The 15,933-nt window shown below is 41.6% G+C and overlaps 1 protein-coding gene across 6 annotated transcripts in view; it reads right to left on the bottom strand.

The window, feature by feature from the left end:
• The window catches only part of TBC1D2 (TBC1 domain family member 2), a 33,043-nt gene that overhangs the window by 12,065 nt on the left and 5,045 nt on the right, over positions 1-15,933 (bottom strand). Inside the window, exons 1-6 of one of the 6 annotated variants that reach the window (XM_072113971.1) lie at positions 15,368-15,612; positions 12,538-12,660; positions 7,506-7,954; positions 5,529-5,673; positions 3,948-4,077; positions 3,161-3,252 (exon numbers count right to left, since the gene is read on the bottom strand). In XM_072113971.1, the coding sequence (XP_071970072.1) occupies positions 3,161-3,252; positions 3,948-4,077; positions 5,529-5,673; positions 7,506-7,934 (796 nt within the window). In that variant the 5' untranslated portion in view covers positions 7,935-7,954; positions 12,538-12,660; positions 15,368-15,612. Of the gene's footprint in view, positions 1-3,160; positions 3,253-3,947; positions 4,078-5,528; positions 5,674-7,505; positions 7,955-12,537; positions 12,661-15,277; positions 15,613-15,933 lie in introns of those variants that run through there. The other 5 variants (XM_072113968.1, XM_072113969.1, XM_072113967.1 and 2 more) reach the window with 5 other exon arrangements.

The raw sequence follows: 15,933 nt of genomic DNA, 5'->3' as shown, positions 1-15,933 counted from the left end.
ATTTGTTGAACATTCAGCATTTATTCCAGCCAATGACACATAGGTATATTTGCACCATGAGATAAGTCATTGTCATGCATGAAGATGATTTTGCTCCGGAAGGCACGATTCTTCTTTTTGTACCATGGAAGAAAGTGGTCACCCAGAAACTTTATATACTTTGCAGAGGTCATTTTCACACCTTCAGGTACCCTAAAGGGGCCCACCAGCTCTATCCCCATGATTCCTGCCACCGCCTTGCAGATGCCACAGCCTTGTTGGGACATGGTGGTCATCCACCAGCCATCCACTACTCCATCCATCTGGTCCATTCAGGTGTACTACACTCATTAGTAATTAAGACGTTTTGAAAATCATTCTTCATGTATGTCTGGGCTCCCTGCAACCGTTTATGAATGTGAGCACTTGTTAGGGGTGACCGAATAGTAGGTTTATGTGCCACAAGTCTTTGAAGGATCCTACACCTTGAGGTTCGTGGGACTCCAGAGGTACCAGCAGCTTCAAATATCTTCATGAAATATGTAATGTTTTCCTACCTTGTCTAAGGCATCGCACTATTTGATGCTTTTCAACAGCAGAGAGATCCTTTTTCTTTCCCACTTGAAACCTGTGGCCTGCTTAATAATGAGGAGCATCCTTCTTTAGTAGTTTTCCTTTAATTTGGGCTCACCTGGCAAACTAATTAACACAAGTATCTGAAATTGATTTAAGTGATTCAAAGAGCCCTGAGACAATGCCATCAATGAGTTTCATTGAAAAACAAAATATTTAAACTTTATGACACTTAAATTCAATTTGCATAATAATTTGGTGTAATTCCAACCTGTCTCTTTAATTCCAACCAGTCCTGGTGTATACAATTTCAGTTGCCCCTGGTTTTTGACTCGGATCTTCTGAGTTTACGGTTATCAGCCTTCTTGTCTGACGCTGCAGTGCTGTGCTGTTCACTGCTCTCTGCCTCTAGCCCCGACCCATGCATTTCAGGATGAGCTCAGACACACTCACTTGCTGCCGACCAGCAACACATCACATGGTGAGAACGGTCTGTATTATTTTTGTCCATTATACTGTTTCCAGTATATTCCCAGTTCAATCTGTATGCTATTAATGCAGTTGGTGCACCAAAGTCGTGTCATCAGCAACCGGGACAACGCTGTTCCTGCCTAAATCCTTTCCCTCTTCTTCCAGTGTTGCCTCATGCTTCTCAGAACACAAATCTCCTGCTTATCTGACAGAGTAGTACTCCAGAATGGAATAGCAGTGCACGGGGTGCTATTATAATAATAATAATAATAATTATTATAATAGAACTGACTTTACATCTTTCAGCCCCCCATGTGGAACTAATAAACTCAAATCACTTGGACTACAAGTGATCAAACATTGTCAGTATTACTGTATTGTACTTAAAAAATAAACATATACTTACCTCCTCGGTCCCTCCCGGGGTCCAGTGAAGTTGTCTTTCCATGCTCCTGTTTGTTTACAGGGGCAAGAAAGCTGTGTTCAGACAGCTTACGGCTGGCCAGGCATTTCCACCCGTCCTCAACCCAGTGCTGTATTAGGCACTGCGATATGGTGATGAGTGGTCATGCCCGGCCTTCCAGAAGCTGTCTGAGCACAGCTTACGTGTTCCTGTAAACAAACAGGAGCATGGAGAGACCACGGCGCAGGACATCGGGAGGACCAATGAGGTAAGTACATATTTATTTTTTTATGCAGCTCCCCTCTACCCAGCCACATCACAATTTTTCGGATAACCCCTTTGACACCCTTCCTGTAACTTCCCATATCACCTCTATCATAATACTAGCAGCAGGTAGGAAGATGGGTAAGAGAGGATTTTCCTGATGCCATTTTACATTCTAAATGGTTCTTTCATGATAATTAGGATGAGTCAAGTCAGTGCAGTAGAAGAAAGCAGTCAAACCACTTTCCATCACAAAAACTATTCTTTACAAAACACCAGTGTTACAGAAATATTTAATCAGCAATGTAAAGTATTTATTACAGTACACCTTTTTTACAAATCAATACCACTTGTGATATAGAACATCTTTGCATATTATCTTCATTATCTATATAAAGCAGTTGCTTTATATTCTCTTAGCCTACTCCTGCAATAGCTGTGTCTCCTGGCTTTGCTAATAATCCCTGTGAAACTGTCATAAACAAACACCTTTATGGACTCACAGAGGGGAAGGACAGCTGCTCTCAGCTCACTCTGGAGGGAGGAGGGGGTGGTCTTGTGATAGTGCTCTCTGTGCATATCTGCTTTTTGATCTCCTACAGAGAATAGTAAGGTACAAGATCTCCCCGTTCCCTATGGGTCCATTCATCCCTTTCTGTGACAGAACTTTCTCTGTCTCTTTCTGTACCTCATGCTATGTCATACACTTCTCTGCAGCGCCCTCGTCCACCTTATGCTCTGTGGACACTTTCTTCAGAGAAGAGAGATGTTAACACTTCACTGCTCAGGGAGGTTTTTGACAAATAGCTAAAGAAAAGGGCCAGTAGAACAATACGGGCATCGGTCTGTCTGTTAAAGGGGGAATCAAAAAGGACAATTTAATAAAAATCTTTGTGAAGATTGGGGCTTGAAACTCATTGAGCCCCCAATATACATTTTACTTAGAACTCTTAAAGACGAGTTAATCAACGTCACAATGTGAGTTATTTTAATCTATTATTAATACATTACCGGAAAAAATTGCATAATTTTTTTAAGAATTCACGGTAATTATAGCCTTTGAAGAGTATTTGTTTCAGTTATTGCAAAATTAAAAACATTTTCTCACTTCTCATTACTCTAGTTAAGAAATAAAGTGTTCATCTACTGTAGCTATACTGTCAAATCTAAAATGGCAGAAATGAAAGCAACTAGATCTGGTTCCCCACATAACGGAATGTACTGTGGTTTGTTGTCCCATTGTTAACTGTATTCCCATGAAAGTCCATCTACACATGATGCAGCCCCCGGCCGGTCGGCCCACTAAGTATTTTGAATGACACTGCAGGTTGAAATAAAAAACAAAATGTAATTGGTTCAATATCTGGGAAAGCAACTATATCGATATAAAACGATTTATAAAAAGTGTTTAGCAATTGCCTTCAAGTTATGGCTCTGAATGTGTCCTAACCATGGGAAACGGAAAAATACCTGCTGATACTTGTTCAGATTCTTCGAAATGGAAAACACTTCTGCTTATTGCTTGAGTAGGTTTAGAACCACACATATTACGAACTGTGTTCCTGGAAAAGCAGACAGAGATAAACACAATTAATTTGTCAAAATAAAAAAATATGCAGAAAGGTAACATATGTGCTCTTTATATACACAATTTGACAAAAACAACAAAAAGGAGGTGTTTTAAATATCTATTTTTAAATTTTTTTTTTAACATTTTGTTTTTCATACAACTTTTCTGATCAATCATTTAATTTACTGCAGTACAACCATCAGCAGCTATCGGGGCAGTTAGCATCAGGTGCCTGCTGACTAATACAACTTTTCTGTATGGAAAGGAATCAGCCTGTGAACCCTCTCCATAATGGCCTAATGACAACATGCCGTTAGGTTAGATCATGACATGGGTCATTAATTAACCAAATATCGGCTATAAAATACAGGCACTCCCCGGGTTACGTACAGGATAGGTTCTGTAGAGGTTTGTTCTTAAGTTGAATTTGTATGTAACTGTATATAATTTTTTTTGGGTCTCTGTGACAATTGGATTTTAAAAAATGTTGGGTTGGCATAAGAACCAGGATTAACACTAAAGCTTCATTTCAGACACCTGTGATAACTGTTATAGCTGTTTATTGTAGCCTAAAGCTAAAGTACAGGAAATTACCAACATCCAGAGGTCCGTTTGTAACTAGGGGTCGTATGTAAGTCGGGTGTCCTTAAGTAGGGGATGCAGATTTCTATGATAGTATGTACTTACTGAATTTCTTTCCATGGGTGTTTAAGGGAGATATTTTGAAGAGATGTTGATTCCTGTGGAGCTGGCATTAAGGCCACCATTTTCCCCACCACATCAGTGGGTGTTGTTACTGGAGACAAAAAGTCACCATCTATTGGGAAAATATATATTTTGTTGTATTAGTAGAAAACATAGGTCTGAATTTTATTCCAAAATACAAAAGTTAACATTAGTTTCTGTAAAATCTTTATGATGGCTGTAGGATATCTTATATTTTATACAGCTGCTTATCTACTAAGGGAGAAAGAATTTAGGACAATGGTAAAGCTGAATTTAGGGAATAGTTGAATATCCTCAAACAAAGTGAATTTTACTGCAACTAGCAAGTCTAAAAGTGAAAATTTCATTAACAATCACTTTGAACACTAATTATTATAGTTTCTGAATGTTAAAGGAACCTGTCACCACAACCCTATTTTCCATCAATTACCTGTTCCAAAATCCCATTACATGACAATAGCATAGGGTCACTAATTGAGCTCTTACTGTCCACTGTATATGCCAACTACTGTCCCCACCAGTAACAGCAGCTACTGCCCCCTCATTATTATTATGGACATTGTAAAAAAACCAACTCAGTGGGGGGCATGTATCATATTTTTTTTTTCTTTGGTGATTTTTTGAGACATTTGACAGCTCTATTAACATTTGCATTTCCAAACACATTGTAAACCTGATGTTAACACACATGTCAACATCATGTTTATATTGCGTTTTGTAAATGCAAATGTTAACAGTAATGTAATTAGGCAAATCACCTCTCCTCAGCTGTTGTAAAGTGTTTCAAAACACAATTAAAACGCAATCAAAATGCAACATGGGACCTCACCCTTGTAAATGCAAAAATTTCCGAATTTTCAAAAATCAGGTTACTGTGCAAAATTTTAAACATCTAAAGCATGCGACAGAATCCCAATTTAAATTTTAAAACAGGGTCAATGAAAAAAATCCTTCCTTTTCAGCTGCCCTGGACCAGGTGCAGATTTGCACCTAAAAAGTCGCAAAAATAAGCAAAAAAGTGATACATAAGCGAAAAGTCGCACAGAACATCTGGGAAACAAAGATACATAAGGCACACTGCACAAGGTGCAGTCCAAGGTGCACTTGAAAAACCTGCAGTGAAAAGTCGCAAAAAATTCGCAAAAATTAGGCATTTTGACTAGTCGAAATAATGATACATGTCAGTGACTGAGTGGGAACATGAAATTGTTGCTCAGTCACTGAGGGAAGCTAGACAGTGAGGCACCGGACGATAGGAAAACTCCATAGTGAGTTTGTGTATCTCCTCACTGCCTAGCACTGAGAGCAGAAACGAGACAACTCATCCGCTACAGTGACTGCATCCGCTTCTTCTTCAGTTTTGGAGGGAATACAGAGATAGCTTGCAATCAAACAAGGACCACTCCCTTGACTACTCATACAGAAAGCAGATATAAACAGCACTATATAATGTATCAATATGCTCAACTCCTTCAACAAACAGCTGTAAGAAGGAGAATGGAATACAACAGATTCAAGTGAAAATGAAGATGTTTTACAAACCTCCAAAATGAAGACTACCTTCACGATCATGAACATCTGAAGACATAATACATTCAGTTTGGATTTTTGATGGATTATTACAATATTCCCATCTCTTTCTTTGCAGTTGCTGCAGCCAGTACATCCTGGCGTGTTTGTTAATTGCCTTTATGAAAATACAAATAAAATTAGTTGAACAAACAAGTGAGCGTCTATTTACACTTGGCAAGAAAGAGGAATCTGAAATGCCAGGACACCTCTATGTCCAATAATAATACAGATACAGTTACACAACAGAATCTTGATAATTTTTTGCTGTGCTAAATATATACTGGGGACAGGCTCGGACTGGCCCATAAGTGAACAGGTGGATCCACCGGTGGGCCACTGAGTTAGGTGGGCCATCAGGCCCTGCATAAGTAGTGCTTGACAAGGTATCCTCTCTGTATTTTATACATATATTTATCATAGAGTATCTCAACTATCCTATGTATTTATATGGTCATATTAATAGATTATGTAACAACTTATAGCTGTGTGAGCCCAAAGATCCGATTTTACTGGTGGGCCCAAGGTATCCCTGTCCGACACTGACTGGGGGCATTTGTTTGGCTATCTAAGTTAATAAGAACATACTGGTGTTAAATATGAATTAATGAAGAGGAAACTATACAGTAGTATATATTGTGATATATTGAGGGGGTCATGGTAAATTATCTGTATATACAGAGGGCACATTATGGTCATTTTGAGGAGCACTCAGTGGTTATCTAGGGGACATGATATTGACTGTATGAGTTTTTTTTAGGGACTGAGTGTGGAGATGTTTCCAGAAGCCAAAGCCAACAGGTCGGCAAATTCTGCAGTGATACCCGGAAGAAGTTGCCATGACACTTTCTACCTGATGGAGAAGGATTGACAATGGCAACCTATTTTAAACAGTAAGTAATGTCTGTGACTACCGAAAGTCAGCTCAATTGTGCACCACATTTAAAACTGGTATTTATTTATGTGTGGTTATATATTGCTGGTAAATATTTATTTGTGTAGTATATTGATTTTTACTATATATTTAAATGTGCAAAATATTTTTGACATTCGTTCATTCAGTGCTGGTAAATATTTATATGTGCAGCATAGTCATTGGTATCTATGTGTTTGGTATATTTATTGCTGGAATTTATTTAAGTGCTTGCTACATTCATTGCAGTTATATATTTATTTTTGTAATATATACATACCTGGTATATATATATATATATATATATATATATGTAGTATTTTTTGCTGGAGGTGCATATTTTTCTATTTGTGCTATATATTATACTGCTGGTAGGCCTAATTGTAGATAATCCTATAACCGTTGGTCTCTTATATTTCTTTCTTATGTTCCCCCTCAGGATTGGCCCTGAGTATGGCATATTTGCTACAATTTAACAGAGGAGCAAAATGTTGCTGGTTTGCTAGTGTACCAAATAGCCTTTTCCTGCACGTCACAATTCCTCTTCCACACTCTCTCTTTTAGTACCTATAGGTGGTGCCAGGGTCCAAACTTCCTCATAGTTCATAGCTCCACAGCTGTCTCAAAAGAATAAGGTACTCTTAATCTTTATTATCGAGTTACACTGAAATTTTGGTAATATTTCACTCCTGCCAAGTTTTGCTTTCTAGCTTTGCTTTCTAGCTTTGCTACTGGAAGTGAGAGCATCAGTTGCGACAAATACCGAAGTAATGGAGAAGAATTGTCCACTATCCAGTTCCCACTGGGTTTTACAGTAAATATGACTAAACCCTTTAATAAATGTATTCTCTTTGTCCAACCACTGCTCATTTTGTTCACTGTATTATGGCACTGGACTGAATGTAAAGAAAAATATTGTCTGCCATCATATTTTATTGATTTAGGTGAACGGGCGCTCCAGCATTTACTAATCTGCATTGCAGAGATCTTGTAGCAGTCTTTAAGTGCTGGGTCACTGATGTGAAACAGTTACTCACCTTTAGAATATAAGGTTTTGTTGGGGTTTTAATTTCAAATATTCCCTCTTCAGCTTCCACATCAAAATGAAAAGTGGCTGCATGTAGATCTATACTTCCAAGTGCACAAACGTCTGTAGCAATTCTATAGTAGAGTAAATTGCACTTCATGTCATCGTAAGAAAAGAAACGGTATTTCCAAGCTTTTAGAGGGCCTTTCATTCCAAGCTTATAAAGATATCCGCAAAGCTTTTTAGGCTTTTCTTCTACACCTTCTTTACTTGGAGTAAGTGAAGAACCATCAGTGGTAGCTGCAATTGTGTCATATTGATAGTTTAAAGGAGTCTCATGATTTTCCTCATCATTAAAAGATTTCTCTGCAGCTTCAATTTGTGTAAAGGTTTGCTCATGGACATCAGTTACTTTTTCATTATCATCAACAGTATTCATTTTTTTTTAAATAGAGAGTCCTAAAATAAAGAACATAGTAAACATAAGGCAAATATCAACCAGTCTAACGTGTATGGATAGAACCTTTCTGGCAGATATAAGCAGAAAGACGGATATCAGAGAAGTGAGCCAGCATCAGTCTTTCAAAAAAAATCAATGCAAATTACAATTAAAATAGGTGTTCTAATATATTATAAATACCGTATATACTCGAGTATAAGCCGACCCGAGTATAAGCCGAGACCCCTAATTTTGCCACCAAAAACTGGGAAAAACTATTGACTCGAGTATAAGCCGAGGGTGGGAAATGCATTGGTCACAGCCCCCCCCCCCAAGTATATAGCCAACCAGCCCCCTATAGTATACAGCCAACCCAGCCTGCCCCCAGTAGTATACAGCTTGCCCCCAGTAGTATACAGCCTGCCCCAGTAGTATACAGCCTGCCCCCAGTAGTATACAGCTTGCCCCCAGTAGTATACAGCTTGCCCCCAGTAGTATACAGCCTGCCCCCAGTTGTATACAGTTTTCCCCCAGTGGTATACAGTTTGTCCCCAGTGGTATACAGCCTGCCCCCAGTGGTATACAGCCTGCCCCCAGTGGTATACAGCTTGCCCCCAGCATTAAAAAAAAAAAAACTTATATACTCACCCTCCGGTGGCCCCGATGTGCAGCGCTGCTCCCCCGATGTCCGCGCCGTTTGTCTTCAGGCTTCCGCGCCACTTGTCTACAGGCTTCCGCGCCCGCCAAGGGGAAAGACATGGCGGCGCCCAGCAGAAGAAAGAAGATGGGCGCGGAAGCCTGAAGACAAGCGGCGCGGACATCGGGGCCACCAGAGGGTGAGTATATAAGTTTATTTTTTTTTAATGCTGGGGGCAAGCTTATTTTTTATGTATTTTTTACTGTTATAAAATACATTGACTCGTGTATAAGCCGGGGGGACGGTTTTCAGCACATTTTTTGTGCTGAAAAACTCGGCTTATACACGAGTATATACGGTATTATAATCAAAAGGTTCAGCTGATTTTAAAGGCTGTCCACTTATCAAGTGGTCATATGTGTTGCTTGTCAGGAGCATAAATACTGAATTGACAAATATGTACTAAAAAGTAAAATGACAGCAGCAGAGTCCTTTGTATAAAAGAGAAGTTTTGGGTGCTATCCTGCACTGTTACCATAAATAGTCCATAAATATCCAAAATGTCAGCACTCCAATAAGGTGCAGAGGGTGCAATAAAACACAATTGTTTCACTTTATTGGAGTGCTGCAGTTTTTTCTTGGATATATATTATATATGTTATACTAGCTGTAGCCCCCGGCATTGTCCAGGATAATACGGGCAGTCCCCGGGTTACATTCAAGATAGGGTCTGTAGGTTTGTTCTTAAGTTGAATTTGTATGCAAGTCGGACCTGTATGCTTTATCATTATAACCCGGAGCCAAATTTTTTTGGTCTCTGTGACAATTAGATTTTAAAAATGTTGGATTGTCATTAGAACCAGGATTAACAATAAAGCTTCATTGTAGACACCAGTGATAACTGTTACAGCTGTTTATTGTAGCCTAGGACTAAAGTACAGTAAATTACCAAAATCAAGAGGTCCGTTTGTAACTAGGGGTCGTATGTAAGTCAGGTGTTCTTAAGTAGGGGACCGCCTGTATATACCTGCTCTTAGCTATAACAAAAAAAGAATGGGCTAACAAAAAATATGTTATATCTATCTATGCATCTAAATAAAGTATATATAGCAAAACATAGTAAGTGATTAGCATAAAGAGGCATGTCTTAAAGTGCCTGTGCAATATTGTATAATTCATCATTGTACAAACCTATAAAAAATACAAAATACATCTCTGAAGAGAACTCTCATGGTGGAAGCCTCAGGTCCACAGCTGATATAATCTCAGCGTCTGGGTAATCTCAGCGTTTGGGTAATTTTAACCCTTTTTTACACACTTGTCTTTCCACTTGTACACCTTGGCTCCGGTGTTCCAAAGGCTGGCTGCCGTGCTTCCACAGCTTCCAAGCTCTACTCTGGCTTCCCCAGAACCACTCCAGCCGGCTGCCGTGCTTCCAAGTTCTCCTCCGGCTTTCCAGAAGCCACTCCAGCCTCCTCGGTACGGATTGCAGGTGCACCCGTGCTCTTCCATGTGGTGCAGCAATCCCCCGGCCTGGACTCACCTCTCCAACGCTCCTGCTTCCCGACTAGGCCGCCCGGGTCCCCGCTTACTAGGGTATGCGCGCGCCGTCTCTCCTAGCCTTGAAGGGCCATTCAGGTGCTGGCTAATCCGGCTCAGCCCTTATAATCTGACACCTCCCTTCCTGCCTTGCCGAATCTTCAGCATTGTTTCCTGTAAGTGAAAGCCCTATCTTCTGTGCCCAAAGTAACTTCCATGGTTTCCGTACCAAGCTTCCCTAAGCTGCTCCAGAATAGGTGTGAGATAGCCTAAGCCCAGACGCTCCTGTGTTTCCAGCGTTCCCAGACGCTCCTGTGTTCCCAGATGTCTCCGAGACACTAGCTCTCCTCTGTGGGTCAGTCCGTTCCTGTCTGCCTTGCCTGTGTCGTGTGCCAGCTCCTGCTTCCAAGCGTACTCCTGCTGTCACCCCCAGGCACACACCCGTGGAACGACCTGGTGGCACCCTGCTGCAGCAAGACCATCTCCCGCGGTCGTCCAGAGGATCTACAGACTCTTCCCATAGAGACTCTGAAGCTGAAATGTAGTGGCATTGGAATAAAACCAATTTAAAGTTCAACTGTAAAGTATAAAAACTTTTTCCTAGCTCTTCACTAAGCCAAAATAATCAATTTTCTAATTTACACTCATTATCTATCTGCAGCTGTGTGTCAGCTATCAGGCAAGAAGCTTACAGTTACCTGGTTTCTCTGACTGTCTTTGCTTGGTTGGTTGCCATGGGAATCCGTAGCTACATGGAACAGAGGAGGGAGGGGGTACTAGAACATGCACACTCATGATCAACAGCAGGCCAATATCAGTCCCTGCAGCATGTAAAAAAGTCCAGGACCTACAAAGATGTACTAAGCATGAGACTATTCACATGCTTCAGGTAATCCAATTACACTCACCAGCCACTTTATTAGGTACACCATGCTAGTAACGGGTTGGACCCCCTTTTGCCTTCAGAACTGCCTCAATTCTTCGTGGCATAGATTCAACAAGGTGCTGGAAGCATTCCTCAGAGATTTTGGTCCATATTGACATGATGGCATCACACAGATTTGTCGGCTGCACATCCATGATGCGAATCTCCCGTTCCACCACATCCCAAAGATGCTCTATTGGATTGAGACTGTGGAGGCCATTTGAGTACAGTGAACTCATTGTCATGTTCAAGAAACCAGTCTGAGATGATTCCAGCTTTATGACATGGCGCATTATCCTGCTAAAAGTAGTCATCAGATGGGTACATTGTGGTCATAAAGGGATGGACATGGTCAGCAACAATACTCAGGTAGGCTGTGGCGTTGCAACAATGCTCAATTGGTACCAAGGGGCCCAAAGAGTGCCAAGAAAATATTCCCCACACCATGACACCACCAGCCTGAACCGTTGATACAAGGCAGGATGGATCCATGCTTTCATGTTGTTGAAGCCAAATTCTGACCCTACCATCCGAATGTCGCAGCAGAAATCGAGACTCATCAGATCAGGCAACGTTTTTCCAATCTTCTACTGTCCAATTTCAATGAGCTTGTGCAAATTGTAGCCTCAGTTTCCTGTTCTTAGCTGAAAGGAGTGGCACCCGGTGTGGTCTTCTGCTGCTGTAGCCCATCTGCCTCAAAGTTCAACAAACTGTGCGTTCAGAGATGCTCTTCTGCCTACCTTGGTTGTAACGGGTGGCGATTTGAGTCACTGTTGCCTTTCTATCAGCTCGAACCAGTCTGCCCATTCTCCTCTGACCTCTGGCATCAACAAGGCATTTCCGCCCACAGAACTGCCGGTCACTGGATGTTTTTTCTTTTTCGGACCATTCTCTGTAAACCCTAGAGATGGTTGTGCGTGAAAATCCCAGTAGATCAGCAGTTTCTTAAATACTCAGACCAGCCCTTCTGGCACCAACAACCATGCCACGTTCAAAGGCACTCAAATCACCTTTCTTCCCCATACTGATGCTCGGTTTGAACTGCAGGAGATTGTCTTGACCATGTCTACATGCCTAAATGCACTGAGTTGCCGCCATGTGATTGGCTGATCAGAAATTAAGTGTTAACGAGCAGTTGGACAGGTGTACCTAATAAAGTGGCCGGTGAGTGTACATACGAATGGTATGTAGCAGAGCAGTTTGAATATAGAAATGTGTATGTATGTAAGTTTGAATGCACAAATAAAGACAGAGCTCAGAATCTCCATAAGTTCCCCAATGAATGACATCAGATCCTGCACACACAGCACAGTGTATGTACAGGGTCAGGGCCGATTCTAGCATATTTGCTGCCTGAGGCGAATATTAAAATGCTGCCCCCCCCCCCCGCTCCCTGTTAAGTAAATCCTTAAACTTTACTAACAATTAACAACCCTACAGACAGCTCCCTGACACTGTGTGACTGACTACAGGATCTGAGAGGCATTAGTGGAATCTAGTACCTTATAGATGACAATCTCTTCCATCAGGAGGACTTTATTCCAGGTTCTCCAATCCATGACGTATCAAAGGTGAATTCACGGCCAGATATCTTCAGCTCCGTGCAGCATCTCCACCCGGCGTCCCTAAAAATACCACAGTCACTTACAGTATGAAGTCTCCTGGATAACAACACTGCGCTCCTAAATAATATATACCCCTCACAACACAACTGACCGCACTCTCCCCACATATAACACATCCCTTCAATATCCCTGCTCTCATATATTTAAAGGCCTCGTTATTCACCACCCAATTAAATTATATACAGCTCCCATATACAGATCCCCTACAGCTTAAATAAAATCTTGCCCCACATATACAGCCCCCAGCTTAGTAATATACTGTATCCCATATACATCCCCCCAGCTTAGTAATATACTGTACCCCATATACATCCCCCAGCTTAGTAATATACTGTACCCCATATACAGTCCCCCAGCTTAGTAATATACTGTATCCCATATACAGCCCCCAGCTTAGTAATATACTGTACCACATATACAGCCCCCAGCTTAGTAATATACTGTATCCCATATACAGCCCCAGCTTAATAATATACTGTATCCCATATACAGCCCCCAGCTTAGTAATATACTGTACTCCATATACAGCCCCCAGCTTAGTAATATACTGTATCCCATATACAGCCCCCAGCTTAGTGATATATAATATATAGCATCCCCCCAGTATAAAATAATTATGGCCCCATATAATATATATAGCATCCCCCCAGTATAAAATAATTATAGCCCCAAATCCCCAAATAAAATATAGCATCCCCTCCCCCTAGTATAAAATAATTATGGCCCCAAATAATATATATAGCATCCCCCCCCTAGTATAAAATAATTATGGCCCCAAATAATACATATAGCATCCCCCCCTAGTATAAAATAATTATGGCCCCAAATAATATATATAGCATCCCCCCCCTAGTATAAAATAATTATGGCCCCAAATAATATATATAGCATCCCCCCCCTAGTATAAAATAATTATGGCCCCAAATAATACATATAGCATCCCCCCCCCTAGTATAAGATAATTATGGCCCCAAATAATACATATAGCACCCCCCCCTAGTATAAGATAAGTATGGCCCCAAATAATACATATAGCACCCCCCCCCCTTAGTATAAAATAATTATGGCCCCATATGATATCTATAGCGTCCCCTCCTCCCCCAGTATTAAACGTTTTCTAGCCCTATATAGTCCCCCCCCCCCTCCCAGTATAACATGAAACCTCCCCACATTTAATTAAAGTACATGAAAAATAATAAAATCACACTCACCTGCAGGCAGCTGCTCCCTCGGCGCGGCTCCGCACAGTGACACAGGCGCATGACGTCATGACGCCTGTGTCACTGCTTAGGACGGAGCGCGCAGCTGCCGGAAAGGCGCTGCGTCGCTCCGCATATAAATCGCGCCTGTGTCTTAAAGAGACAGGCGCGATTTATTTAGCTGGTGGGCGATTCGGGCGTTAATGGACGCCCGAATCGCCCACTTTAGAGCGGCAAATTTCGCCGCCCTTTACAGGGACCCGCATTCTGTCGCCTGAGGCGAGATTTTCATCTCGCCTCATGGCAGATGCGGCCCTGTACAGGGTGGTCTGCAGATAGAAGGCAACTTCTGTGTTTTCAGATCACCTAAGAAGAGGAGATTTGCCGAATTACACAGCTGTTAACATTGTGTTTACAAAATGTATGTGTTGATGGAATGTTAACACATGCGTTTGGCAACGCTATATTAACACTTGAGTTAACATTGTTTTTATAAAATATGAGTTTAACATTCCATTAACATATGCATTTTGTAAACACAATGTTAACCACTGTGGAATCAGGCAAATTGTGTTTTGCTAGTGTTGCTAACGTGTTCCTAAGGCTACATTCACATTAACGTGTGCCCGCCGTTACGGTACATGTCTGCGCTGGGGAGAGGAGGAGGGGGTGAGCGCCGCTCACCTCTGCCCCTCTCCATAGCAATATATGGCCTAGGCACCGCATTACGGGAGAAAGATAGGACATGTCCTTTCTTTCTCGCGGCTACGGAACAGTACAGTGCTGCACGAGTCCAGCACCATACTGCTCATGTAGGGCCCATTGCCATGTATGAGGTGACGTATATATGCGCATATACGTCCCCCATAGGTTTGTGTGAATGTAGCCTAAGAGCGAGACTCTCCCTGATCGCATATAAATTTCCAGTAAAGCGCATAGGATTGGTAACCACCAGCCGGTGTATTTCACTTAAACAATACACGACAGTCTATAGCAGTGGTTCTCAACCTTTCTAATGCTGTGACCCCGCAATACAGTTTCTCATGCTGTGGTGACCCCAAACCATGCAACTCGCAGTAAAAACACAGTAAAGTTGCGGCTCCGATGGCTTTAGGCGACCCCCGGTTTTGGTCGTTCGACCCCCGCTGGGGTCCAGACCCACAGGTTGAGAACCACTGGTCTATAGGAATGTGAAAACTACAGATGAAAACAGGGCTCATCTATGTGCCATCTGTATTACGGTTGTGTCGGATCACACACTGACTGCAAAAATGAACAAGAGATCTGTGGTTTGCAGACAGAGGAAAAAGAAAATGTGTGTGCAGGTAGCCTGCTCTGGACAGCACCCACTGGACAATAGGCAGTTGTTGATAAGCTAGGATCTGCATACTTTGTATCGAAGAAGGAGATGTACTTACCTACTGGAGTGTGGGCAGCTCACACAGCTTATGTGTATGCAGACTTCCTGCTCAGAGGAGTGAATCACCTGGACATGCTCGAACATTTACCTGATAACATTCCTCTGTAGTAACTCTCCTCAATCTTTTCCTGGTGCTCTCTCTATACTGTCAGCTGGCATTTTCCTGTTGCTGTCTGTCACTGCTGCTGTATTTCACAACCACTCGACTTTTACCACTGACACAATGACGTCTCCCTGAGGAAATACAGACAACGTCGAGGGAGGGTGTACCATTCCTTCAAGCCCATTCCTGCTGAGATATGATATTGTGAAAGAAGGCGGTGAGTCAGGCAGTTACTGTAGGTATTCTCTCAAGTGGTCAAATGCTGTTGCTCAATGCTGGCTAAACAGATGCAACCATAACAACCAAAGTTTATTCTTAACCAATAAAGGAAAACGATCAATCTAGACTTTGCAGCTTTTTTCAGTTTTTATACATAACTTTACATTTCGGAAGATGATATTTGTTTTTTCTTAACCTTTTCTTAAAGCCAGGCTTCGATTACATATATAGTTATCACTAATGTACTACCAAATGTACTACCAAAGTATATAAATAATGAGGCTGTGTTCATGGTTTCCGTTTTAATTGAGATTAGAAGCGCAATTCAGGGT

The sequence above is a fragment of the Engystomops pustulosus genome, chromosome 1, assembly GCF_040894005.1.
Source record: "Engystomops pustulosus chromosome 1, aEngPut4.maternal, whole genome shotgun sequence".
NCBI classification, from domain to species: domain Eukaryota; kingdom Metazoa; phylum Chordata; class Amphibia; order Anura; family Leptodactylidae; genus Engystomops; species Engystomops pustulosus.
Note: the sequence above shows the minus strand (reverse complement) of the source record. Positions and strands in the feature narration are given on the sequence as shown.